Source organism: Aspergillus puulaauensis, chromosome 4 (genome assembly GCF_016861865.1).
Source record: "Aspergillus puulaauensis MK2 DNA, chromosome 4, nearly complete sequence".
Taxonomy (NCBI): Eukaryota; Fungi; Ascomycota; class Eurotiomycetes; order Eurotiales; family Aspergillaceae; genus Aspergillus; species Aspergillus puulaauensis.
The window spans coordinates 666,734-693,438 of NC_054860.1; the positions used below are offsets into that span (position 1 = coordinate 666,734).

Below are 26,705 nucleotides of genomic sequence, written 5' to 3' on the forward strand. Positions count from 1 at the left end.
TCCCCCAAGTTACGCACGTGGGGTTTTCACTTCTACCACTGACCTTACTCTCCAGTCTTCACACCCGGATGTACAAATATGACGTGGATGCTTCATGGCAAGCCTGGTTTCTTTTTCCCAATGTATATCGAATTATCGAGTATCGACTTCACACCGGGCTCCAATCCCGGTCCAGACCAATCATGCACTGCTGATTCCCTGCACACTCCGTCCCGTTCCATCTCTCCGAGGACTTGCGACAACGAAACTATTCCTGCAGGATACTGCCGCTTACCACACTGATTCTCCCGAGAACGGACCTGGTCAGCCTGGGTCTTAAGGCGGGGTAAACTCGGGTGACGGCACCCTGCGGACTATAACCCCTCCACGCTCTTGAGCAGGCTCCGATGACGCTATCGCTTTCATTGGTGCTTTCTTGTGCTCGTCCCTTTCTATCCTGCCGCCGCCAAAGCATTTGAAACGTGTAGACAAGCAAACAGTCGATAAACCACATCGCGGGACGACATGTGCTGTTGCCTCACTCTTCGGACTGCATGCGTGGGGGCGGGGCATCCAGCATTGACAGCCTACAGGCGTTCATGTTATTGCTACCTGCATACAGTTCGGACCAACTTTCCAATACAGCATTGCTGAAAAGGCCTGGCAGTATCGCCCGTAAGCCGCCGGCCATCCCGGCTGTGAGTCTAGAGCTGATGATCATCTCGGTACCTCGATACTTTCTGCGTGTCATGATGGACTGGCCAGTAGATACTAGCTTATGCTTTGCTGTTCATCAGTAGAGATCAACAAAGGGAAGGTGGGGTAATAGCCGACTAGGCGAGGGCACCACTGAGGCTTTAGCCCTGGAGTGCATATGCCCTTATAGAAGGAAAACAGCAGCCATCTCTTCCACTGAGAATTGACCACATTTGCATAACGCTGACCTGCCGAATCCGCAACAAGCTCGTACCAAATGTATTATTGAGCGCCATCCCTCGGTTGATATTGCCTTGTTGCGTTATGGAGCGGCGGTGCTCTGTTCTGAGATGAAGGCTTACGGGGAGCTTATCTCCAACTCCTGGAGAGGGCAATCATTCTGCATTGCCTACAGCGAGTGCAGTATGCACTTTTCGTGTTACTGTCTATGGACTCAGATACCGAATAGAACTAGGCGTAGCTCATGCAGTGGATACCATTCGGTTATTCATATCTCAGAAGCAACTCATAGAATGACATGCAATCCTCTTCTATCAAACACCGACGTCAGGGTCTCTCTCCAACGCTGCCTCCAAGACGGTGTATATAGTTCTTTTTTTTTGATTTTTTGAACCCCAGAATCTCACATCCGAAGACTAAAAGACCCCGCCACCAACTTCTCCTTGACGGGTTCACAGGATAAAAGCGTTCGAGGTCAGCTCTCACATAACCTTGTAGTTGTCATAGGTCTAGAGTGCTTGGGCGTTGCTTTAGCTGGTCAATGTAAGAACCTATAGTATTCTAGGGTATTTTGTTCGTCGGATATTCTCTGCTAGATGAAAAGATCAATTCCTGGCTGTTTACATCGTTTCGGCTGTTTGAATAAAATTAAACCCCAAGAAGCCTTTTCCGAGCCCAAACTGGATATATATCCATGTTACAGGCTGGTGCCTTTGTTGTGGCCAGTTTGTTAGAATCAACGCTTTGCAACTCTACGCAGGCCATGATTAAAGAGCTATTTTAACTTTGAATAGTTAATAGGAATATCACTTACTACCTCAAAGCCCTAACTACAACTAAAGCATCACAAGAGTGTTGTCCGCCTCATCCGATCAATCGGATAGTGAACCTCCATCGGCCCGACACCCTTCTCCATAGACAGTTTACCCTGACATTACAGCATCAATTTATTTCTACTCTGTACTTGAAGCTCAAAAAAAGAAAAAAAGCGAAATAATCAAACCAGCTATCATATCAAGGAAATCAGTAACAAAGCTCTGAATTGAAACCGCCGAAATGTCCTACAACATAACCTCCTCCCCCGCGCTCTCCCCCAACGCCTCCAACAAAATGATCTCCTTCCTGGAATCCTTTTACCGCACCAGCGACGACGAATCTCAGCACGACGCATACGTCGACTCCTTCACCAAGGATGCAACACTGATTATGGGCCCCAAGACCGCCAAGGGCTCGGATGGTACGCAATTCCTCCATACTACAGCGAAGGTGCGAGGTTCACTAATAAACGAGTGATGATATAGAAATCCGCACACTCCGCCACGGCCTCTGGACGCATGTTGCGTCGCGCAAGCATACGCCGACTAAGGTCTTCTTCGGTGGAGATGATGAGCTCATGCTCTATGGGACGGTGAAGTATACCCTGCGGGCGAACCCAGAGGGGCAGGTTGAGGTTCCGTGGGCGGGGAGAGTGGTGTTTGGGGAGGAAGGGAAGATGAAGTTTTATCAGGTTTATCTGGTGAGTTTTTCTCTCTTCCTTCTTTCTGGTGTTTATGTGGTGGGAAGATGGGGAGCGTGAATTTGCTGACAAGGTGTTGTATAGGATCCTTCGGCTCAGTCTGGGAAGAAATAGAGTGGGGTTTGGTTCCTGATATCAAAGATATAAGGGTGATGGGTTTACGAGTACTACTGGACGGACCGGATACTTCAAATAGCTGAGCCATATCGTTACGCATGATCTATTCTCGACACCAAGGTGCAAGCGACGGATACGCAGGAGACGTCAACATCAGGGTGTTAGGGTGTTTTTATTGCCCTCCAATTGAACATGGGAATATGAAACATAAGAAATTTAGAACTCAGTTCATTCCTCTCAGTAGCATCAACCCGCTCCGCTTCGCCTGTCCCTTGTGCCGTAGAGCCAGCCCTTGTTTCATTTCACCCTGGTCTCCTCAAGTCGAAATGATTCTTCCGTGGATATAGAGGTAGGAGGTAAAAAAAGAGGAAAAAAGGTAGAACGTCAGGACTTTTTCATTAGTTTAGAATCCGACACTAATTTACTCGTCATCCGACTCCTCCTCGTCAACAGTGGTCTTGGCAATTCGGTCAAGATCACGCTGGCCAGACTGGGTGATGCGGCGGCCACCCTTGTCCTCGTCCTGCTCGAGGACACCGATCTTCTCAAGGGACTGGAGGACCTTGCGCTCGACGGCGCCGGAGGCGTCAACGTGGTGGGCGGGGCGGGCACCACGGTTCCTGGTAGAGCCGTGAACCTTGCGCAGGCGGCCAACACCGACGGTCTTGCGGAGGTAGATGTGACGGGCGACGGCGGCAGCGCGGACGTAGTACCAGTCGGCGTCCTGGGGAGGGAGTTCGTTGGAGGCGGAGGTCTTGACAGTGTCAACCCAACCTAAGCAGCACAGTTAGCGACCAATCCTCTCGAAATTTCGGAGCAAGGATGACGAACCAGGGATGGGGAGCTTGCCCTGACGCTTCAGGAAAGCAGCGTAGGCTGTGATGAACTTTTGCGACTATATCGAGAATAAAATCAGCACACATTCAGATCTGACGAATCTGTAACCGCCCGCTCTTTCTCCTGGCAACGGTTGTTTCCTGTGCAAATTCGTTTCCCTTTTTTCATATCGGTATCATTGCTGTCATGGTCGTGGTCGTGGTCGTGGTCGCAGATCAAATCGTAATCCGCAATTCAAACTCTTGATACCCCCGGCCGATAGAAAACCACTGAATCTTTCGACTAGACTGTCGTATCCCCTCCGTCCATTGCCGTGTTCATTCGTGCCTTGATCCGTAATCGATTGACTCCGTTTCCCCCTCTTGATGCCACTTCCGTTGCCAGGGTAAAGATGCAAAAAGAAATAGGTAAATGACAACTTACGTCGACATCTCGAACCGTGACTCCGCCCATTTTGACGAATTTGACCTCGGAGAGTAAAGGCGTACGGGGGGTTGAAAGGGCGAGTAGGATGGTTGTCGGCGTTGAGAGTCGATCAAGTCAATCGAAAATTGCACGCACACAAACGGGGTTCAACCTCTGGTAATTCGGCTGACTTGTGGTGGGCGCTTCGCTTAGCCTTTAGCCTGTTTGGGACTAGCCGTACCCTAAGCATGCTCTGGCCTGAGGCATAAATTTATGATGGTGTTCATAGTTACTAAGCATCATATAAGCTACTAGCGTGGATTGGTGATACCAGCAACAGGCATGAGCAATGAGGAACAGAATTGATACTAAGTAGTGGCGGGAGACTCACTTTCATTCCTCATTATTGACAATGCCGCTAGGCTAGAGGGGCAACGTAGAGGCGATTTTGGTTTGCAACCATCTCGATCAGCTGTGCAATGCACGGGGAAATATGGATATCTGTCAGCGGATCGGAGAGATTACTCAGTGGAAAGCTACGAGCGTGCTCTATGTCTGAAGATAATTATGCAAAGAAGTTGTGAGATAAAGAAGAGCCTTGAAAATGGCCTCCGAGACCTTAAATACTGCTACGTAGGACACCTTTTGGAAAATCAAGGGTGAGAGCGTTGCCGCACGCCTCCCGCTACCCCCCAGAAACCTCCATATTCAATGGTCATGCAATGTTCCTTAAAAATAGCCATGTCATTTAGAATGCCCTGATCCTGGCGCCTCTGGCTAAATCCAAAGGATAAAGCCACAAACTAAACGATTGGGTGATGGATGATCACTGAGGTTGTATTTCCTGACAGCTGGGTTCCCGAAGGAACTTCACCCGGGCATAAGCTGATTCCCACCATCCCTGACGGTTCGCTCTGGAATACAGGGACATTATCGCAACCAAAGCAGAGTCTGCATGTTCAACGTGCAGGATCCATCTCGATAAAATAATCCCGGGCTGGGTGTTGACTTGCCTAAAGGTGACTGGGAACCACCTCAGCTAAAGAGACACTCTTAAAAATCATCAAGTTCGGCCATGGTCTATGCGCCGTGGGCGTGCTTCGAGGCTGAGACCCCTTGATCATCGGCTGAGAAGTCTCTTCTTTTGGTCAAGCGTGCCCCAATCATCGTGCGCAGGCTGGTTCAGCATATCCCCAACCTGGGGCGATTCATATGTCTCGGCTTTGTTGGGGCCACAACTCAATCCTCGTCACGGTCGTTGCCAATTGGTCCAATGCTTTGTGGTCGCCGATATCTCTGAAGAGGGAAATGCAGTTTCTCAAGCTTTATGAACCGCTCAACTGCACACGCGGCCTCCCAAGCAGCCCTCTCCCGATGCTGGTTTATCAGGTCAATGCGAGACTGTGAGTCTCTCGGGTTGAAAAGAACATTTAAATCTGCCACAACATCTGGACTGGCATAGTCCTTGTACCCCATTATGGCATCCCTTATCGGGGAGATGCTTGTGAATTGTCTGCCAGTGCCATGCTGGGATTTCCCGGCTGGGGACCGACGCCTCCCATGGGCCTATTGGAGAGGCCTTTTTGCTGCTGTTGATTCTTTCAGAACGCTTGCCGCCACCCCGTTTTTGTTGACAGGAAGCAGCGTGGTCTTGACTACAAGACGCTTCACGGTACCGTGCCCGATTTTCCGAGGCACCCAATGGGGGCATGTAGCTAGTGGCAGATGTCCCCGACAACGGCGCATACCCAACTTGGTGGTGTTGTCTGTCGTATCAGGACATTTACCAAATAGTTCAGTGGGTCCTGGGCTAGCAGTTGCTGGATGATAGCAAACTGCTGACCCTACTTCTGGGGCCTGTCTGGCGTAGTGTGGCGACTCAGACAGAGTCTTGGACTCTAGAGTTAGCTTGTTGTTCCTCAATATCTTGTTGATGTGCTAGACATCCTGAACTTACCTTAATCCAGCCCATAGAATTTCCTCCAAAGCAGGACACCTGCCCACTGGCGGAGTTGGCCCCGGAGGCGCGATTCCAAAAAACCAGCGTCAGTTGGCAAGGGGCTTTGCTGGGTTTAAATAGACGAGGAGATGGCCGGGAATCCAACGAGGGAAACTAGCTTATTGAAAATTGTATTACTTTTGTAGGTTATTAAGGAGAGTGAAAGCTGGATTTGAGGTGTCGAGGTGGTCAAGTGGTGAGTTGAGGACGAGAGCTTTCACGGAGTTAGGGCTAGAACGGTGAAGCGCTTTGGTGACTTGAGCTGAGCGATCATGGATTGTCAACATTCCTGCTTGAAGCTAACCTCGAATGCAATCAGAAGTAGGGCCATGAACGACTCTAGCGGGATACTGTCACACTGTATAGAGCCCGATTCCACGCGCAAGTGACGTAGACGGGAACGACTTTTGTCTTTGCTCCCTGGTTCTCATCTTGTTCATCCTTTGAGTGCTATTTCAAATAAATATCGAGGCAATAGGATATTGACGCTGGGCTCCCACTACCCCGCTTGAAGTTCCAAAACCTGCGTTAAGTTAAAGTCATTCACCGATACCTTCATGTCCGCAAGCAAGAACACATGAAGTACTCTGGTATAGGAGACTTCCACTTATGTGGGGATAGATAGCAGGTGATGGTGAACGACCCAGACACCGGGATGCTTAATAAGAGTCTCACCAGAGAGTTGCAGCTCGCATAGAATGGCTTGGTATAATGGCCACATTAGCAGACAAATTATGAACAGTTAATCGTCGGCCAGAAGTCCATCTCAACCTCCAAAAGTGACCATCTAGATGTTGACAAATCAGAGACGAGATAATCTGCTGACTTCCGCAGTGTTTGTTCCCCGCAATCGGACTCTTCGCCGGTTCGCCGCAACTCCGACCTGTGGACCACACATTATTGCCCTTTGATGAGCTTCTTAGATAAATAGGACCCTGCCCGGCGATTCTCTCGCTCGATTGATGTGCAACGAAGCAATCCCTGCGTTCTGACCACCCCGACCATGGACCCCACCAACCCCGCCAAGTACATCGACTTCCCTGTCCTTCCTGACGACGCAAAACATGCCGATGGCAGTCCAGCATTGAACCGTCACTCTACACACATCACCCGCGGCCATGACTTCCCCGGGGCGAAGGTACGTGTCAGGCCTTAAGTCTCCTGTAATCACCAATCTGACTGGTTCAAATCATAGGCCATGCTATACGCCGCCGGCGTTCCTGACAAGGAATCCATGGCTAAAAGCCCCCAAGTTGGAATTGCATCGGTCTGGTGGGAGGGAAACCCCTGTAACATGCATCTAATGGACCTCGCTACGACTGCGAAAAAAGCGATATCTGACCGCGGAATGATCGGATGGCAATACAATACCATTGGAGTGAGCGATGCGATCTCAATGGGCAGCGAAGGTACGTCTTGTGGTGGCCGATGCGATTATATAAGGGACAATTAGTTCTGACCTAGAGTTAGGTATGCGGTTTTCGCTTCAATCCCGTGAGATAATCGCCGACAGTGTTGAGACCGTTACTTGCGCTCAGTACCACGATGCCTGCATTGCTATCCCGGGCTGTGACAAGAACATGCCAGGAGTAGTAATGGGTATGGCGAGACACAACCGGCCATCCATAATGATCTACGGTGGGACAATACAGAAAGGTTATTCCGACACGCTTCGCAAGCACGTCAGCGTTTCCACGTGCTTTGAAGCTGCAGGCGCGTACGCATATGATACCCTACGCCAACCGGATGATGGAGGTGATACAAGCAAAACAAAGGATGATATCATGGATGACCTAGAAAAGCATGCTTGCCCCAGCGCGGGTGCATGCGGAGGCATGTTCACCGCAAATACAATGGCCACTGCAATTGAATCTATGGGATTGTCCCTGCCGGGATCGTCATCAACGCCTGCGTCGTCACCGTCTAAGATGCGAGAATGTGTCAAGGCAGCCGACGCTATCAAAACCTGCCTTGAAAAGAATATCCGGCCCCGCGACTTGCTCACCAAGAAATCGTTTGAGAACGCATTGGTAATAACCATGGCTTTAGGAGGATCTACCAACGGAGTGCTGCATTTCCTGGGAATGGCGGGGACTGCTGGGGTTAACCTCACGTTGGATGATATCCAAAGAGTCAGCAACAAGATCCCCTTTATTGCAGACCTCTCTCCCAGCGGGCGGTTCTACATGGCCGATCTATACGAGATCGGCGGAATTCCCTCCGTTCAGAAGCTCCTCATCGCAGCAGGCTTAATGGACGGTGATATTCCGACAATCACAGGCAAGACCCTGGCCGAAAACGTAGCCTCACACCCATCACTACCGCAAGACCAAGTTATAATCCGACCCCTAAACAACCCCATCAAATCAACCGGCCATATCCAAATCCTCAAAGGCAACCTCGCCCCCGGTGGCGCTGTCGCCAAAATCACAGGAAAAGAGGGGACCAAGTTCACCGGCAAAGCACGCGTCTTCAACAAAGAACACGAACTCAATGATGCCCTCACACAAGGCAAGATCCCGCGCGGCGAGAATCTCGTCCTCATCGTTCGCTACGAAGGACCCAAGGGTGGTCCAGGCATGCCCGAACAACTCAAAGCCAGCGCGGCGCTTATGGGAGCTAAACTCACCAACATCGCACTCATCACTGACGGGCGGTATTCCGGTGCCTCGCATGGCTTCATTGTTGGCCACATCGTGCCAGAGGCGGCAGTGGGAGGTCCAATTGCTGTTGTTCAGGATGGGGATTTGGTCACCATTAACGCAGAACGGAATGAACTCAGCATGGATGTTTCGGATGAGGAAATCCAGCGGCGCTTGAAGGAGTGGAAGCCACCGGCGCCGAATGTTACTCGTGGTGTGCTGGCGAAGTATAGGCAGTTGGTTGGGGATGCTTCGTCTGGTGCTATGACGGATCTGTTTTGATTGATGGCGAGTTGGTTTGGTTAGTAGCGCCTAAGTATCCCAATCGATCCCACGAGTGTACTCTCAAATCGGTTTTAATTCAATCGCATCACTCTGAAATTCTAGATCTCCACTCTACTCTCTATTTCTAGTGCCCAATTTTCAGTCACGGGCTTACTTACTACCCTTGACAATGCTGGCGCCATGAGATGCAAAACCATCCCGAACACTGCAGGCAGTGCACGAAGCTCATACTAATACTATAGTGTCAAGGACGTTTACTTCAATGGGAGGATGGGGCCTATCCGGAAATCGATTTGCCAGGGGCATTATATACGTTTGAACCATGGACGAAAGAGAAAAAAAGGAAAGAAAGAAAGCAAGAGAGAGAAACAATGGCACGGTACAGGCTGTAGAATCTTAGACTCATGACTCAACTCAAGGGACCTCCAAGTTTCCCTGATTCACCATGTAGCCATTCAGCCTGTAGTCGGCAAGTGCAGACCCAGACTACCTGCATAGACGGACTGACAATTTCAGTGCTCTATGTTGAGATAAGACGAAGTATATAGAAGTGTTATCAGAACTACTAGTAGTGAGCGCCATCATTATGGGCTTGCATAAGAATTTACACCCACAGCTTTTTTGCCTCGTCTCGGCCATGGTTGAAGGGAAATATTTGAGCTGTCTCCTCCCGATACTATATAAATTCGAGAATCGGTATTAGTTACCACCATCTGTACATAGTGCAGCCACAAATGCTTGACTGTAATCTGGGTGGACGTTGTGCTTCGATTCTGAAAATGCTGAACTGGCAGAGGACGGTGAAGTAATTGCTGGCAGTGATGCCATTGATTACAGCTCTATGTAGGTATCTGTCCCGTTTTTCGGTTTGAAGTCGATGTGAGCTTGGAAGCTCGCATCTCATCATTTTCCTTCAAACACGCTTATTACCCCGTATAAACCTAATATTAGCACAAAATTTGGATCCACAGGCTAGTTCTACCGGCTCACTCACCGACTGTCTGTTGATCATCATGACTTGAAACTGATGATTGTCGAGCAGAAAGTCACCTGGTAATAATAGTTACCCACCTGGTTAACGGCAGGCGCTGAGTCATCGGCCACGGGATGCAGAGCTTATCCATGAGTGGGCGTCATCGGTCTATTATTTTTACTTTGCTGCTCTTTCTTCCTCTGGATTGGTACGAACGGCCAATTTCACGATGCTGCTTCTCCGACTGTGACAGGCTCAGATTATAGTCGTATCATCATCGTCATCAAGGAGTCTCCTGAGTTTGATTGCCCAACTCCGGTCGGGCGACCGACTGTTGCACCGGACGGCTTCTTTGTCCGCGCTTGGCTCCAAGTTGGTTTACCAGTCACTCGTTACCTGTCTTGGGCTGCCCGCATTGCGTTTTCTTATTTAGATCAGTATGTGCTTGGTGTGGCTTAGCTGAGAAAACCCTTTGCAGTATTGCTAACTCGATTACAGCAAATATAGCAGGTTTTCATGTCCTTCTTGGGCTAGTTCCACCACCGGGAACCTTCCGCGAGGCTCAGCTCAACGATACTCAGGAAAAGGACCAGTTTGGACGGTGGAACTTGAGGAAACGCTCCGCAACCATCTGATCCCAGGCGGACGGTCAACGTGCTGCATCCTTGGTACTCATTGGTCCACAGCTCTTTTAAAAGTACGGAGCAGCCAGGGCTAGGATCTATCATCCTCCTAGCGTCTCACTTGTTCTGAGGGACCCGCCCCATCGCCTCACTATTTGCGCATTTCCTCCAAAGAGCTCTCATCTTTCCGTCTCGTGGAGAGTTCGATTCGCATTCCAGAACGGATCCTCGTCACCCCTGTTTGTTCTATGACCTGGCCCCTTTGATGCGCCGGACTCTCGCCCTTTGGGCTAGATCATTAACTTTATATAAACGTCGGAGTCCGAAGCAAATGCCATTATGAACTCTCCCAATACTAACTCACGTTTACCACCCGTTTCCCGGTTAGGGCCACCCAACACGAACGTTTTGCGACTCCTTCGGTCCAGTATCTCTTCCACTCTTTTAGAGATAGCTCCCTTTGTCGCATTCACTTTTTCTTTTCATGGTTTTGATCTGGACCCGACAGTGCACCAGGGTGAGGTGATCTTCTTGACCACCTGCATTGTTGTTATGGCAGGGTGCGGGTTCCTCTCTTCGCTCCTGCAGCGCAAAGGTTATGCACAGTCGTCCAGGGGACGGTTTCGTCGGTCTCAACAGAGACACGTTCGTAAGAGTTCCGCTGGGACAGTGACCTCCTCTGACGAGGATGGTTATGAAAGCTCGGGGTCATGGCAACATGTTAACGAACAACACCCCAGCCAGGGGGTGCACCAGAAAGGCGAAGAGCCGCAGGATGGTGGGTACTCTTTGAATATCATTCATAACTCATGTGAAGCTGATGGAATCCTTAGCGGTCGATACAGACCCTGGCCTCCTGAAAAAGCATTCGAGTTATCTCTCTTACTCGACCTCTGTCGCCGAATACAAATCAATCAGAACATTCTACCGCCCACACCCTCAAATGGACAAGTTTCCGACCAAGCCATCACCGATCCCCCTTCTGGTGTTCGTCCACGGCCTAGGCGGGTCCCTGGCGCAGTTTAACCATCTTCTTACAAGTCTGTCAAATGTTGGACCCTGTTTTGGAATCGACTTACCGGGCTGTGGATTATCGTCTTTCTCTCCTACCTCGTGGGATGCGTACAAAGTCGAGGCTTTAGCAGAGTTGCTCGCCACGGCCATTGACCAACATCGAGACAAAGCTGCCGGTCAAAAAGTGGTCCTTGTTGCGCATAGTCTAGGCTGCTCTCTTTCAGCAATGCTGACCTCATCCACCTCACCTTTCAGCTTTGATTTGAAGGACCATGTCCTTGGCCTCGTTGCTGTCTGCCCCCGTGCATCACCCCCTTCGCCCAAGGACGCCTCCTCGTACCGGCGCTTGCTATATATCCCTGGACCTGTATTTGATCTCTGGAGGTCTTGGGATAGGCGGGGGGGCTTGAGCAGCAACAGCGTCACTAGGCTTGTTGGGGTGGATGCCGATGCAGAGACCCGCGGCCTTCAGGTCCGTTATAACAAACAAAGCAAGACGCCGGTTTGGAGGCGTATGGCATGGGGTACACTTCCGCATGCCGGACCTGATGGCGCACGGACTGGTGGTCTTCCTGGCAAGGAGATTTGGGCTGGTGTGCACGTCCCTATCTTACTGGTGGGCGGCGAATCAGACACAGTGACCAAGCCAATCGAACTCCAGAAACTTCTCAAGTTCTTTGGTGATGCTGAAGTGAGCTCTGAAATTCACGGGCAGGCCCCGGGGTCTCCCGACTCTCTGGCTCACGAAGAGAAGTTCGGCATTGAGCCACAACATTATGAAAAAAACATCACAAATGGGCTTATAGGATCAGTCAAAGTTAAACGCTCTGTGAAGACTGTTATCCTTCCAGCACCCGCCTCTCATGCACTCTTATACGACCGTGCTACATACCGCACTCTTGCCGGTATTATCCAGGACTTTGTGGCTCAACACGCTGACCACCGACTGAATCTTGGATGGCAACTGCAATATCTCAATACTTCTGGGAAGTGGGATGTGAAGAACCTGGCAAAGTGGAAGAAAGTCCCGCCTGTGTCGGCGCGAATAGCCGACACATTTGTTGCACTCAAAATGCTCCGAGAAGTCGATGAGGAGCATAACCCAGTCCTATTCTCCAAAGCACATCGTGCTGGCATCTATGCAGTGATTGATATCAGCCACGAGAACCCTGTATACAACCCGGCTTCACTGGAAGCAGGTGGCATTCATTACCACAAATACCCCACCGTGTCAAAAATCCCTCCAACGCCGGACGAAGTGAGGGATTTTATTTTCCTGGTAGATCGGTTGCAGAACGAAATCACCAATAAGATGGAGAAGTCCACTGATCCTAGACCCGTGGTTGGGGTGCACTGTCATTACGGCTTCAACCGGACTGGTTTCCTGATCGTTAGTTACCTCATCGAGCGATGCGGATTCGGCGTCCAGGAAGCCATTGATGAGTTCGAGAGACGCCGTCCACCCGGTATTCGGCACGGGCACTTCATTGATACACTATTTGTGCGATATTGCGTCGGGCTGAAGAGGGCCCCGACGCTTTGATTTGTTTGTTTCTGTTTCGGGCATTGGCGTTGGCGGATATCATTACAATTGACGAGTTATGATGATACCTAATGTTATAGACTACATGTACATTATTCAAGCTAAAGTTCTTCATATTTTATGGATATTCAGCGGGGAATGAATAAGCTTTCTTTTATTGGTCTCCGGAATTCCCAGCAGATACCTTATAGAGGCCGGTCTTTACCGTGCAACAAGCAACTTGCCTTGGGGTCTGCTTTAGAATACAAAGTAGGTACTAGGTACAAAGCCCGTACGGTAGCCTACTTATGGACTTCCAACTCCAGGTCGGTCCACGGGTCCACGGGTGATGCTGAGTACTGCCCAAAGAGGAAGGAATGATCGTGAGCCTGGCATGCACCGGTCATGGCCTAGTCGCGCCTGCCCCCCGACAATAGGACATAAAGTCCTTTTGTGGGAAGGAGCAATGTATACCTAGGAAGGGGCGAGGATTGCTCCTTCCAAAAGACTCCATATCATATATAGGAAGGAGCGAAGGTTGCTCCTTCCCGGGATGCAACTTCCGTAGGAATGTCCAAGAGCACCCTCCATATATGGGCATCATTAATGCCGGGCTATGAATGCTACCTACCGTCGCAATTCTAATTAATATACCAGTAATGTCAGATTCTGGCCATGTTCAACCTTGGTCCTAGCTGGAGGAAGGCTAGAGATGCCTGGACGAGTTTTATGCATTAGTGACTTGTGTTCGTGTTGGTAAATATGTACATAATCGGCTAGAAGACCGTATAGTGAAAGAATAAACATTCGGACGCTCAAAATTGCCTTTGGGGCTGGTGCAAGTTCGGTTCCTTGAGATCACTCCGCATCAACGGCGTTTTCATGCTCCTGCTTTGAACTGTTGCTGACGGTATCGTCTACTGCAAACCCGACAATCTTTCCCGAAGACGACGGTCGACGAGTCTCTTCAAGGACATCCCCGTTCCATGGCTTGCATTTCTTGACAAGCTCCCCGCAACGCAGACAGACCCAGCCTTCGCCCTCTTCGCCTTCAAGTTTTTGGACTATACATACAAAACAATAAACGCAGCCGCAGGGTATTGTTTCGTACGGATTCGTAATATCCGTATGCGCGGAGCCGCTGATCCCCCCTGATGAGGCCATGACTTCATTTTCTGTTGCTGTGTTTTCATCGGTTGCCTTATAGCAGATCGCGCAGGTGCGTTCTGGAAGGAACGAGAGCTCACCCTGTTTCTCGTTGACGTCGTCATCGTCGTCGGTGCTTGTTCGGATTGCGGACATTGCTTTGCGCCACGCTCGGGAGACCCATCGCCGCCAGCGACTGATACCAACGAGGGGGAGGAGAAATAAGAGAAATTCGGTAAAGGCGTGCCATACTAGTTGACGATTTAGATATTCGAATGAGACTTCGCGGCTTGCCTGGGCGGATGGTGGAGTAAGGCGCATGCGGAGGAGACGATCAACTAGGGTTCGATAGTGACCGTTTACGAGAAAAACGAGGAAGGAGGCAAAGGCTGCGATTGAGTGCGTAGTGGAGAGGAGGTTCGTTATCCGTCCTAGCGACCGAACTTCCTGTGATGGTTCCTCGTAGCCGCCTTCTTGGTTAATAAGCCAGTTCTCCCACTTGTCCCAGGCATAGCGGCCGCCCACTGTCAGGAGACCGTATAGAGACTTTTGTAGTTTTGTCGGTGTCGAGTAAACAGGTCCTTTGCTGCGACTATCGACGTATTTTAGGCTTTGTAAAGCCGCGCCATAGGAGGCATCATGGTCCCATATTGAGAGTTTGAAGAGGATCGCACGAAGGGCAAGTTGGATTTCATTCGACCAGTCGTCGCGCAAATGGGCCTAGACAAAGGAAGTGAGCAACATCATTAAAGAGTAGATATATGCGAGAGAAAGCATACTCCGAAGTATTTGAGCGCTTCCCCGACCTGCCCCTTCAGCAGGCCGAGTAGCTCCTCATCCAGGAGCTCTGCATCAACTTGACCGACACGGAAGGCGGGCCTCGTTCCTTCGCGACCTTTGATTGCATCCCATAATGAGAAGCCTGATTGCGGTAGGGTATTCAGGGGGTAGGGAAGTCGTTGCACGGCGGGATGGTTGGTCACTGAAGACCGTTGTTGATCTGCGAGTCGGCCATGAGCTTCGGCCTCACGTCGTCGACGGCGTTCCAGAACGCGCTGCTGGGCAGCGACAAAATTGGCCGAGCTCATAGTCGCGGCATCATGCGATTGAAGGGAGAGGGATCTAAAGTCGACGCGGAGTGAACGCTACCAGCTCCAGCCGCCACCATGGATGCTTCGGTCGGTTCCCCAGATCGGGGCCGCAATCAGCCGAGGTTGACGGACCACACGTGATTACATTACTCAGTTGTTACATAATCACCATCTATTGAGTCCTAACTTATCCAACTTCAAGCCTCGTTGGTGCACTTTTTATGCTTTTTATGAAATAAGGAACCGAAAGATTTTCGACGTAGCCCAAGATAATAGAAAAGCTTGATTTCAGTTAACCATTTTAGTTTCTACTTCTGGACCATGGTCCACCAGATCGAAACGCAAGATAAGCACGTGCGGGGATCGCTGGATGTGAATCGATACCTAAGCTGCAAGTTTCAAGATGGGGCACTGCCTCGACAGCTTGGATGCGCCCCCAAGGTGCTCGATCCTTCGCATGAGCTGCTGATCGTTGGCCCCTCCTTCTGTCTGGCCTCGCGTGAGGTCGAGAGATCTTTTGCAAGCAACATGTCCTGCTGAGCAATTTCCCCAGTTTGATGTTACATTTGGCTGAGACAACCTGCTTGTCGTTTGACTATAAGGGGACTAGACCCCGCACGACTCTGCAAACCAAAACTTGGGAATCTTCTCTGGGATACTGATTCATATGCTTTGGGACCTGATCGCAATGAAGACCCTCGCGGCTCTGCTAGGAATTGGGGCTTCAGCCATCGCCCAGGTTGCGACCGCAACCCAACCCTCGCAGTCGGATATAGCGGCTAGTGCTGCGACTGTCGAGCCTTATTCTCCTGTTTCGAATGTCGAGGGCCTTGCCTTCAACCGAATCTTCCAGGTCTGGTTTGAGAATATTGTACGGTCATGGCACTCATTACATGCCTGTTCTCACGGCTAACAATACCTCACATCGCACAGGACTTCGAAGATTCTTCGGCAGACGAGAATTTGAAGTGGCTGGCCTCGAAAGGAATTGCCTTGTGAGCTGTGTTAATCAGTCAACATTGCTCCTCTCTGACTCGACCTAGGACGAACCTCTATGCACTTACCCACCCCTCTGAACCGAATTATTGTGCTGCAGCGGGAGGTGACACCTTTGGCATGGACAATGATGATTTTCAACGGGTACCAGCAAATGTCTCGACAGTGGTTGATCTTTTAGATACCAAGTATATCGCATGGGGTGAGTATCAAGAGCACATGCCTTATCCTGGGTTTCAAGGTTATGAATATCCAAACCAAGAGACCAAAGCGAACGACTACGTGCGGAAACACAACCCGCTTATCTTATATGACTCGGTCACCGAGAACAACATGCGCGGGCGCCAAATCAAGAACTTTACAAACTTCGAAGTTGATCTGGCAAACGAGAAGCTCCCGCAGTGGGCTTTCTTCACTCCAAACATGACCAACGATGCTCACGATACCAGCATCACCTTTGCCGCCAATTGGCTGCGTGGATGGATCTCGCCACTACTCGAAAATGATTACTTCATGAACGACACCCTCATCCTTATCACTTTCGATGAAGACAAAACATATACCAAAACCAACCGGATATTCAGCATCCTTCTGGGCGGCGCCGTTCCCGATCACCTGCACGGCACTGAGGATGATACGTTTTATACCCACTATTCAATCATTGCTTCTGTGTCAGCCAACTGGGGTCTTCCATCCCTCGGTCGCTGGGATTGCGGAGCCAACCTTCTAGAAATTGTAGCCAACAAGACTGGCTATGTCAACTTCGACGTCGACACCACGAATCTGAGACTCAATCAGACTTACCCCGGGCCTCTCTCAAATGGGGAACTTTCCGAATATTCACCAGACTGGCCAATACCGCTGACAGATGGTGACTGTTCGGCTGGTCACGGAATTCTTGATATTGTCAAGGACACCTACGCTAACACCAAACCAACCTACAATTATACAAGCCCCTTCCCTTACGATACTAAGAGTGGGTACAATGTGGATGTCAAGGCTACGAGGAAAGGTTCATAGATGACTTTTTAAATGCGGCAACGTAAGCGCAGTATGCGAATCTCAATATCCAATGGCGTGATGTGCATAAGGACTGGCCTTCTTTTTTGAACCCTAGCCATGGTCAAATTATTTCCAGGGCTGTAAACATCAACGCAAAGTAGTAACCATATAGCCCACCCTTCTTCCTGGCCTGTATTTTGCTCACGAGCTCATCTTGATCAAAACAGTCTTGGTCTCGAGGTAGTTGTCTAGACTATTTAGGAACCCTTCACGGCCGACGCCACTCATCTTATACCCACCGAATGGCATGTCCTTGGCGATATTAGGGCTTGTGCAATTAACCCCAACAGTGCCAGCCTCTAGCAGCTTGGACGCACGCACCGCGCGCTCAAGGTCCTTCGTGAAGACAGCAGCATAAAGTCCAAACTCAGAGTCATTTGCTTTCTGAATAGCCTCGTCCTCTGTCTTAAAGGTGTTGATAACCACAACTGGACCAAACACTTCCTCTTTAACAATACGCGAGTCTTCGGGCATGTTCTCGAAGACGGTTGGCTTGATAAAGTACCCGTCTCCCGCATCACCTCCCATACTCATTTTGCCGTCTTTCTCTCCAAGGGAAATATACGACTTTACACGTTCGTACTGTTTCTCATCGACCTGCGGCCCGTGAGACGTAGCTGGTTCCAAGGGATTCCCAACGACCGCACTGATGCCGAATTTCTCTTTGAAAAGAGCCAGAAACTTCTCGGCCACGGTCTCCTGAACATAGATCCGGGAGTTAGCCATGCAAGTCTGGCCGCTCTGAAATTGGACGCTGAACTGTGTCTGCTGCGCGGCACTGTCCAGATCGGCGTCGTCGAAAATTACGGCCGGTGACTTCCCACCGAGCTCCATATGGACGACTTTCATGTTTGATGCTGCTGCCGCCGCTTGGATCTTCTGGCCGGTGAATGAAGACCCTGTGAAGCTGATGCAACGCACATCCATGTGAGATGCCAAGGTACTTCCAGCTGGTTGACCATGCCCGGAAAGCACGTTTATAACGCCTGGTGGGAAGCCGATTTCGGCGATTAGTCTAGCCGCCAGAGCAGACTGGTATAGGTGTCAGAAACCAACATGAAAAAAGGAGTGAGAAAACCGCTTAGCTTACCGTTAGTGGAGCTTTCTCGCTACTCTTCAACACTACTGTGTTTCCAGCGGCTAGGGCTGGGGCAACCTTGAAGGCGAAGAAGGCCAAAGGGACGTTCCATGGGATAATGGCCGCAATCACGCCATATGGCTGTTTAAGGGTGAGGTTAAAGCTGCCAGGAGTATTCAACGAGGATGTTCCTTGAGCTGTCCACCCGGCCTCAGCGAAATAGGCGAAGGTGTCTGCTGCGAAGGCACCATCAATGTATGCTGATACGGGCTTTCCCGTGGACAGACTCTCCAATCTAGCGAATTCATCGTTGTATTTGCGAATTAGATCCGCTAATTTACGGAGGTAGACGCCCCTGTCAGAGGGCGACAGGTCTCTCCAGGCTGGGAAGGCTGCTTTGGCTGCGGCCACGGCCTGGTTGGTATCGTCCTCACTTGCCTGAGAAACTTGCCTGACGTTTAGCATCAAGCCTGAATAATAGATAACATGAGATCCTTCCCTCACCTTCTGCAATTGTCTTTCGCGTGAATGGATTGATCAAGCTGAATGTCTTCCCGTCTGAAGGGGGCCGGAACTATATTACTTAGGCTCAATTTAACAAATCTAAACTGTCATTGATCATACCTCGCCGTTAATAAAGAGGCGAGTCTCGACAGACTCCAAGGGGCCATCGGCAACTTGCGAACCGTCCGTTTGAACCATTTCGAGGGAATCAATGATTCGATCTGTAACTCTCAAGGGTTTCGCTCGGAAAATTCAGCAGGCCAGACGCAGGCTACCTGCCCATTTTATAGACCTCCAGGTTCACTATAGCCCGACCCCGCATCAAAGACCAAGGGAGAGAGGGGGCTGTCAGCATCACTTAGCCATGTCAGCCTATCGACCCATGGGCTGGACGCCGCACTACGATGTTGGAGTTTCAGACGGTGTTCCGGGTGGCACCAATCCCGATGTATGTTACTCAATTGAGACGAGCCTAATCTATTCGACAGGATAACTGCAGGCACTATTAGCGAACGTAACGACTAGTAGCTATATGCAGGTAGGCCGTTCCAACCAGTTTGAAACGGCTGGGGGAGCAAGTGGGGTTATGGAGCAAACTAGATACAAAGTACAACGCTCGGCCAACCTTGAATCGGCTATGTGTACAAAAACAGCGATAGAGCCATTTTTTAGAATCTCTGGATCATTATCTCCGTTAGGTCCCGCTGTCACCCTTGTATATCATGATAGCCGGTCTCCGATATTGATTAGAGGTCGCGAAGAACTGATGAGGTCATTCATGAATCAACCACGGCCGGCAATCACAGATCCCGCTCCGCGCCGTCCGGGTCTCGGTTGGTGCCGGGACATTAGACTGTCATACCATAACCAGACCGTAGTTTAAGGCAAGCCACATCCAGTGCCCAGTTGCCCTAAGTGGCCGTTCTGGATTTGGTATAGCGCCAAGGGTCAAGACCTAGGGCTGTCCGGATAGGGAACAATAATAGTCCGTGTTATGCCGCCAAAGTGGGGTGCCAGCATAAAGAAGTAGTTTACAGCGGAGAGGAAGTTAGGAACCCGCCAAAAAACGACTCACGCCTCACCAGCGCGCCAAACCTTCCTGGCTTTTTAAATTCGCGTTTCTATGGGTTACCGGCTACTGGGAGCTACAACCTGCATAAAAACTGAGCTCTAGTTCTCTTGCAAAGCGGATATTTTGGTCTTGTTGATCATCCGCAGCTCCTGTCGATTTCAAGGCTCCTACCGATGGCCCATGTCATTGAGGTAGCAGGGGAGTCTAATCCCCTGACGCCGCAGAATGTCTTGAACTCTTTGATCCAAGCCGCTAGCTCTACACAGCAGCAAGTTCAAACTGGGACCAAGCAACTGCAGCATTGGGAGAAACAGGAGAAGTACTATACCTTCCTCCAGGTACGTGCTTGATTGAGTTCGCTTCAAATTGTTGTATCACTACTTTATTGTCCTGGTACTAACTCCTCTAGGATGTGTTTCTAGATCACTCCGTTCCCCTCGAAGTCCGGTACCTCGCCATTATACAGCTGAAGAACGGAATCGATAGGTATTGGCGCAAGACGGCACCGAAGTAGGCACTTCTTGATGCTTAGAATAGGAGTATGAGGGGACCTGACTAACATGTCTGATAGTGCAATTAAGAAGGAAGAAAAGGAGCAGATCAAAGTCAGAGCCTTGCAGGCTGGTGTTGTTGAACCAGCACCCCTTTTAGCTCTTCACAATGCCTTTGTTTTGGCCAAGATCATGCGTCTTGAGTATCCTCAGGACTGGTGAGTTTGAGTCTTATTGCTATGCTCGGAACTGGGATGCTTACGGATTCCAATAGGCCTGAAGGAATTCCTACAGTTATCGATCTTCTGCGCTCGTCTACCCAACCCGGCGCGAACCCGTTACAGTTACCACGAACCCTCGTAATCCTCTTACAAATTATCAAGGAGCTATCAACGGCCCGGTTACAGAGAACGCGGCACAGCCTTCAGTCTATTGTACCAGAGATACTCCATGTCCTCGGCAGCATATACGTTGGAAAGGTGGATGCATGGGCCTCTTCACTGGAGCAGGGCAATTCTGGCTCTACGGGAATTGCGGATACTATGGAGCAAAGCCTTACTTCTCTCAAAACTATCAGACGCCTGCTTGTTGCTGGATTTGAGCGTCCCCATCGAGAAAAGGATGCTTCGGAGTTCTGGGTCCTAACACACTCTCAGTTCAGCAGACTATTTGCGCTCGCCACCGGCTCCATGACAATGCCTGAGGATGTACAAAAATACGTCGAAAAACATCTGTTGCAACTGTCAAAGCTCCATGTGGAGATGGCCAAGGTTCACGCTGGATCTTTTGCTTTACTTCCCGGTAGTATACCGCTAGTTCAATCGTACTGGACGCTAGTAGTCAAGTTGGGAGAAAACTACAGCCAGCTGGGCGCGGATGGTGAATCAGACAAGACCTTTATGGAAAAAGCTGGTCTCAGAGCTCTCCTTCTACTCAAAACTTGCTCTAATATTGCATTCTACCCGGCACAGTCATTCAAATACCAGACACCCCAGGATAAGGAGGACAAAAAGGAAGCCGTCCAGCTAATAAAAACTCAGCTGTTCACGCACGACTTTGTCAACCATGCCATGGAGCTGCTCGTTACACAATTCTTCCGTTTCAGGCAGAGCGATTTTCAAGAGTGGGAGGCTGATCCAGAGGAGTGGGAGCGGAAAGAAGACGATATCTCAGAAGCCTGGGAGTTTTCGATACGATCCTGTTCGGAGAGGATTTTCCTTGACCTTGTTATCCATTTCAAGGATTTGCTCGTCCCTCGCTTACTGACGGTTTTCTATTCTTTTGCTAGTAAGTATTTTCCTTCCACCGCTTGATTTTCATGCACTAATGGGTCCGTTGTAAAGCTCCAGATAATCGCGACGTGATCCTGAAAGATTCTCTTTATTCCGCTATAGGATTGGCTGCAGCTTGCCTAGAGAAGCAACTCGATTTCAGCGAATTTCTCCAAAACACTCTCGTTCCCGAAGTCCAGATCCAAGATGCCGGCTATAATGTGCTCAGGAGAAGAATAGCAATTCTTCTCGGTCAATGGGTGCCCGTCAAGTCCGACGAACTGAAGGGTGACTCCATATACCAGATATTCCAGCATCTGCTCAACAGTCAAGACCAGTTGAATGACCTTGTGGTTCGGATTACTGCTGGCAGGCAACTCAAGCAGGTACTCGACGTGTTCGAATTCAGCCCGGAAGGATTCAAACCCTACGCGCCATCAATTTTCCAGAACCTGATGGCTCTGGTGCAAGAAGTTGAGAGTTCTGACACTAGGATGGGGCTGCTTAACACTGTTCGTATGGCCGTTACGAGGATGGAGGATAATGTGAGCTTTCCCTTTTTTCTTAGACATCATTGTCATGCAGTTCGCTGATACTCCTCAAGATCGCTCCTTTCTCGGATCAAATTCTATCTCTACTGCCCCCATTGTGGGAAAGTTCCGGCGATGAGCATTTGCTGAAACAGGCTATCCTCACACTACTTGGGGCGTTGATATACTCACTCAAGCAAGAGTCGACGAGATATCACTCACTTATCCTGCCTCTGGTTCGGAATTCGATCGATCCTACTTCGGTACGTTTCCATTGAGTCTTCTATAACAACCACACTAATAACAAATAGGACACCATGATCTATCTACTGGAGGAAGCTCTGGAGCTCTGGAGCGCCATCCTCATGCAAACTCCTGCACCGGCTTCGCCCGAAATACTCTCCCTCATACCCGCCTTGTTCCCTATTTTTGAGACCGCAGTCGATGGCGTTGGATTGGCCCTACAAATTGCGGAATCATACATTTTACTCGCACCTCAAGAGGTCCTCAGCGATCGCATTCGCCTCCCTCTCTTCATATCTTTCGAGGCACTCCTACAGCCCTCCCTGCGTCAACGAGGAGGCTACGTGCCTCGTCTAGTGGAAATGGCAATCCGCGCCGCCGATACGGTAGACGGCGGCAGCGAGAACACTTACAGTGTTATCATCCGCTCCCTCCTCGACAGCTCCCTTCTCACTTCCATCCTGGAGGGCCTACACTCCGCCTACGAGTCCGGCCAAACAACCGGGCCTAACAAGAAACAATCAAACATCTACGGCGCCATCGAAACAGAATACTTCTCTATCCTCGCCCGCCTCGCCCTCGCTTACCCCAACCTCTTCGTCCCCGGAATTACAGCAGCATTTTCCCCGTCCGGCGCGAACAACCCACAAGCCCAAGAAGAACTCCTCACCTGGCTCCTCACGGAATGGTTTCTCCACTACGACAACATCGGCACCGCAACCCAGAAGAAACTCCATGCCCTCGCTCTCACTCAGCTCCTAACCCTAAACGGGCCAAACATCCAACCACCCACTTACATCCTCAAGCATTTACAGTCTTACCTCAATGTCTGGACCGACATACTCACCGAGTTAGCCGAGGGAACGACCGAGGGCGACCCCAACGATCCCCGAGGCGGCGACTACCTTATCAATTGGAACAATGCGGGAACTGGGAAGTGGCATGAAAACGAGCCTCCCGAGACCACGCGAAGAGCGGAATGGGATCACTCCGATATCGTTCATAAAATCAACATTCGGGACTTTGTCCGTGAGCGGCTGCATTCTTTGATCGTTGGTTGCGGAGGCGAGCAGCGGTTCCAGGAGGATTGGTTGCTTAATGTCGATCAAGAAGTGGTTGTGGCGTTTGGTGCGCTGCGGTTGCTATGATTTGAGCGAGCCTCCAGTTTCTGAAGTTGCATCCTAGTTCTGATGGTTTTGAACAGGATAAACACGTCTGCATGCATTACACGGTCAAGTTACCTCTTTCTACATAGCTTAAATACCCCTATAGACGAAACGGTACCAATTACGAATATTTCATTACTCTTTCCAACCCAATATCAAAATAATCGACTACTTAACATAGAAATAGTATTATTAGAATCAATGATGGTAAGGAAAAAAACAGCAGTTGGATCAGAAATGAAAAGCAAAGCGCCCGCCGTCAACAAGTTGGAACTTCCTATGCAGTTCCACACTGGTTTTGGTATTGTCTGTCTGTCAAGGGTTGGGGGAAGACCTCGTTGTCGATCAGGTCTTGCAGGTCCCAGCCGGGGGCTCCTTCGGTTTTCCAGGTCCAGAACAGCCAACCATTCCTCAACTCATATGTATCGAGCTGGGCCTCAATGAAGCGGCGCGTGTTCACTATGTCCTCTTGAGGCAAATCGGCCACGCTACCCCCACTTCTTTTTCCGCAAGGGCCAACTGCTCCGCCTGAGGCTAGCGAACCCTCATAGCGAGAGCCAATGCCCCTCCCGTTTAGATATTTTGTGCAATCTGTCAAGGCACCGGACCATTCACCAACAACGACCGGCTTGTCGACAGCTTGGAGATGTTGGCGGCCGAGTTCACAAGCAGCATTGACATGCTGGTCAATGCTCCAGGAATTTTGGTTTCCTTCGAAAACTTCGTAATGGTGTGTGTCTATGATAACATTATCTCCAGACAGGAAACCGTTCCATGTTTCTGGTGCCTTAAACCCATCGTGCAAGACCAAAGTCGCACCGGGGTTTTTCTCTTGCACAATCGAGAGAGTCTCGCCGTAGTAATCTTTAAGCTGGTTCTCGTTGATCCCGCCAGGGATATGAGGCTCATTGAGGGCCTCGATACTTACATCGTCACCGTCGGTCAGATAACGTTGAGCTAAGGCATCAAAAGCACGGATCGTTTGCTCAACTGTATCTCCCTGTTGCCATTCAATAGGTCCTCTACGCCCACTGTTATCGAAGCCATTCTGTGAGCCCGGCGCTGGAGAAAGTGTTAGTTATATAGCCACACATCAGTTTTTGACAAATAGAGACTCACCACCGTGCAGATCAACAATGACCTTGAGGTTATTGGCTTTCGCCCAGGAAACAGCTTGATCTAAGTATTCCAGCTGACCATCAACATAGGGTTCGCCGTCAATGGGCGCCGCTGCCCAATAGCCGACAGGGATTCTGACGTGAGTCAATCCTGCCTGGGCAATGCGAGAGAAGTCATCCTCGGTAATGAAAGAACTCCAATGCGCGGACAGTCTGTTTGTAGCTTCGTCCGGGCCGAGAATCTGCGTCAAAGTGTACTCATCAACAGCTCCATCCCCGGCTCCATCGAACAGCGAAGGCGTAATCCAGGGCTCGAGTACAAACCAGCCGCCGAGGTTGACTCCGCGGATTTGGTCAGCATTGGCGTTTGCACGAGACTGTAGGCGACTGCTAAGAGTGAGCGAGATCTTCAAACTGGGAGGGGTGCGACTAACACTCGCGCAGCTGAGGTGCTAACTGCCGAGATAGAGAGGGTCAAAAGAGCCCCTTGCAAAAATCGGGAAATCATTCCGAAGCGGCGAAAACTTTAAGTAGAATATCAGGAGGAGGTTGGGTCTGGTATTTGGGAAATGACGATGGAAATTTCCGACTTTAAATAAAGCAGCCACTCACGCCTGCATATGGGATGCAAACGAATAGAATGAGATGGTGTTGTGGTATTCTTCAAGACTGTTTTCGGAGAGGCGAGTGTGTGCCATGGGGAACAGGAGTCTGCGTCTAAAGCTTTGGTCCGAAAACAGCAATTGCATGACCCAAAGCATATTCGCACCCTGAGTCGAGATAGGCAAGAGCGGTTTTGGCGATAAGAGGCCCAACATCAAAAGTCAAGGCTCCTGGAAGTCTTCCATCCTCTGCACATACAAGCACAGACCTCCTGGTATGGCCAGTAGGCCCAGTACCCAATGCAGGCGGCATTCTGCAATGGACCGTTTAGTCAGGGGAAACAATCCATTGAGCGCGACCATTCAGATTCTCCCCGGATCCGGAGATCAGGAGCTGTCAAAACTTAAAAGTAAGGTACGTAGTGGGATGGAGGTCCGTCCACGGGTCCACGATGGTAGTGTTGATGGCCGAATCCGGCAATGGCCCAGCACGTGATCTGGTATTCAACTCCCACCATTTACTGTCCCCCAATCACCCCCGCAGTTCTTGGTTTCTGTCATATGCAGCAGCCTGAAGATTACAAATTTAGAGAGGATCATCCGGGGGCGGGAAAGTACACAGCGTTTCCGGAAACAATGGGGTCTAGTCTTTCCAATTGAAGACATGCTATGGACCTATGGTGCATATGAGGGTTGCACCTATGCGACGACCGGAATGAGCATGCTGACAGCTACAATAGGTAGGTCTTCATATAGATTTAGAGGAACATCACTTCCGAGATCGATCCGTTGGGGGTTCGCAATTGGATGGAGAGTCTACAGATTCATATTTCACGATTGTCTAGACCATCACGGCGGGGCCCTCAGGATTCGAAACACACAAAGTGACAAAAGGTCTCGCAGCCAGCAGGAGTAAGTTTGGCCAAGCCTCAGATGCTAACGGCAACTAAGAACTGGATCGACATGGTTCCGGCATCAATTGCGCAAGTTCCTCCAAGTAAATTAGATAAGGATGGAAGAGCTCGAAGGCAGGACCTAGACCTGGATCTATAATAATTTAATGAAAGGGCTTTATGGCTTCATGGCCGTTAGCGTTGATGAGAGTGGTGAGAGTGTTGTCCATTCCGAAGTGATCTGTTCCCTTGTAGTCACGCTGGGTATATCTTATTCTGGCGAGAGTCATCGGCATCCATTATATCAGGGGCAATGAGTACGGATATACAAAACTTCTTTGTCGCCAAGCGCAATAGACATAAGCACAACCATCTCGCCGATCATGTCTTGGGCTAGACTACTAGACCGTCGGTCTCAACAGTAAGCGACTACATACAGTTCTTGCGTTGTTCCTAAGATGGTTTAAGTACTTACGATGATTCGTAACTGAATCGTTTTATCCGATAATCATCCAAAAAAAGAGAGGAAAAAAGGTTTTCTGTTTTTGTGGGTTACGAATCCGAGGGTAGGAAAAAGCCGGATCGTCAGCAAAG

At 50.0% G+C, this 26,705-nt stretch overlaps 10 protein-coding genes across 10 annotated transcripts; 5 read left to right on the forward strand and 5 right to left on the reverse strand.

The window, feature by feature from the left end:
• Window positions 1-1,971: 1,971 nt before the first annotated feature.
• Window positions 1,972-2,545, forward strand: APUU_40286S (uncharacterized protein; the record flags this gene model as incomplete). Its single annotated transcript, XM_041703341.1, has 3 exons — window positions 1,972-2,152; window positions 2,217-2,431; window positions 2,516-2,545. The coding sequence occupies 3 exons, from the start codon at window positions 1,972-1,974 to the stop codon at window positions 2,543-2,545; spliced, it is 426 nt and encodes a 141-aa protein (XP_041556036.1).
• A 424-nt stretch (window positions 2,546-2,969) lies between these two features.
• On the reverse strand, window positions 2,970-3,838 carry RPS19 (40S ribosomal protein eS19; the record flags this gene model as incomplete). The annotated part of the gene is made up of 3 exons (XM_041703342.1): window positions 2,970-3,322; window positions 3,380-3,443; window positions 3,809-3,838. 3 exons carry the CDS (start codon window positions 3,836-3,838, stop codon window positions 2,970-2,972), a joined length of 447 nt encoding a protein of 148 aa, XP_041556037.1.
• A 1,191-nt stretch (window positions 3,839-5,029) lies between these two features.
• On the reverse strand, window positions 5,030-5,266 carry APUU_40288A (uncharacterized protein; the record flags this gene model as incomplete). The annotated part of the gene is made up of 1 exon (XM_041703343.1): window positions 5,030-5,266. The coding sequence occupies one exon, from the start codon at window positions 5,264-5,266 to the stop codon at window positions 5,030-5,032; it is 237 nt and encodes a 78-aa protein (XP_041556038.1).
• A 1,526-nt stretch (window positions 5,267-6,792) lies between these two features.
• Window positions 6,793-8,713, forward strand: ilv3B (putative mitochondrial dihydroxy acid dehydratase; the record flags this gene model as incomplete). The annotated part of the gene is made up of 3 exons (XM_041703344.1): window positions 6,793-6,927; window positions 6,985-7,198; window positions 7,260-8,713. 3 exons carry the CDS (start codon window positions 6,793-6,795, stop codon window positions 8,711-8,713), a joined length of 1,803 nt encoding a protein of 600 aa, XP_041556039.1.
• Window positions 8,714-10,651: 1,938 nt separating this feature from the next.
• On the forward strand, window positions 10,652-12,869 carry APUU_40290S (RNA 5'-triphosphatase domain-containing protein; the record flags this gene model as incomplete). Its single annotated transcript, XM_041703345.1, has 2 exons — window positions 10,652-11,090; window positions 11,146-12,869. The coding sequence occupies 2 exons, from the start codon at window positions 10,652-10,654 to the stop codon at window positions 12,867-12,869; spliced, it is 2,163 nt and encodes a 720-aa protein (XP_041556040.1).
• Window positions 12,870-13,706: 837 nt separating this feature from the next.
• On the reverse strand, window positions 13,707-15,082 carry PEX2 (pex2/pex10/pex12 family protein; the record flags this gene model as incomplete). The annotated part of the gene is made up of 2 exons (XM_041703346.1): window positions 13,707-14,714; window positions 14,774-15,082. The coding sequence occupies 2 exons, from the start codon at window positions 15,080-15,082 to the stop codon at window positions 13,707-13,709; spliced, it is 1,317 nt and encodes a 438-aa protein (XP_041556041.1).
• A 670-nt stretch (window positions 15,083-15,752) lies between these two features.
• On the forward strand, window positions 15,753-17,101 carry APUU_40292S (acid phosphatase PHOa; the record flags this gene model as incomplete). The annotated part of the gene is made up of 3 exons (XM_041703347.1): window positions 15,753-15,956; window positions 16,019-16,080; window positions 16,129-17,101. The coding sequence occupies 3 exons, from the start codon at window positions 15,753-15,755 to the stop codon at window positions 17,099-17,101; spliced, it is 1,239 nt and encodes a 412-aa protein (XP_041556042.1).
• A 183-nt stretch (window positions 17,102-17,284) lies between these two features.
• On the reverse strand, window positions 17,285-18,923 carry APUU_40293A (uncharacterized protein; the record flags this gene model as incomplete). Its single annotated transcript, XM_041703348.1, has 4 exons — window positions 17,285-18,175; window positions 18,234-18,667; window positions 18,726-18,795; window positions 18,846-18,923. The coding sequence occupies 4 exons, from the start codon at window positions 18,921-18,923 to the stop codon at window positions 17,285-17,287; spliced, it is 1,473 nt and encodes a 490-aa protein (XP_041556043.1).
• Window positions 18,924-19,970: 1,047 nt separating this feature from the next.
• On the forward strand, window positions 19,971-23,480 carry APUU_40294S (putative importin 11; the record flags this gene model as incomplete). Its single annotated transcript, XM_041703349.1, has 7 exons — window positions 19,971-20,135; window positions 20,207-20,307; window positions 20,369-20,506; window positions 20,563-21,575; window positions 21,632-22,104; window positions 22,164-22,352; window positions 22,401-23,480. The coding sequence occupies 7 exons, from the start codon at window positions 19,971-19,973 to the stop codon at window positions 23,478-23,480; spliced, it is 3,159 nt and encodes a 1,052-aa protein (XP_041556044.1).
• A 295-nt stretch (window positions 23,481-23,775) lies between these two features.
• Window positions 23,776-25,124, reverse strand: exg1 (glucan 1,3-beta-glucosidase; the record flags this gene model as incomplete). The annotated part of the gene is made up of 3 exons (XM_041703350.1): window positions 23,776-24,560; window positions 24,618-25,003; window positions 25,051-25,124. 3 exons carry the CDS (start codon window positions 25,122-25,124, stop codon window positions 23,776-23,778), a joined length of 1,245 nt encoding a protein of 414 aa, XP_041556045.1.
• Between the last annotated feature and the right edge of the window lie 1,581 nt (window positions 25,125-26,705).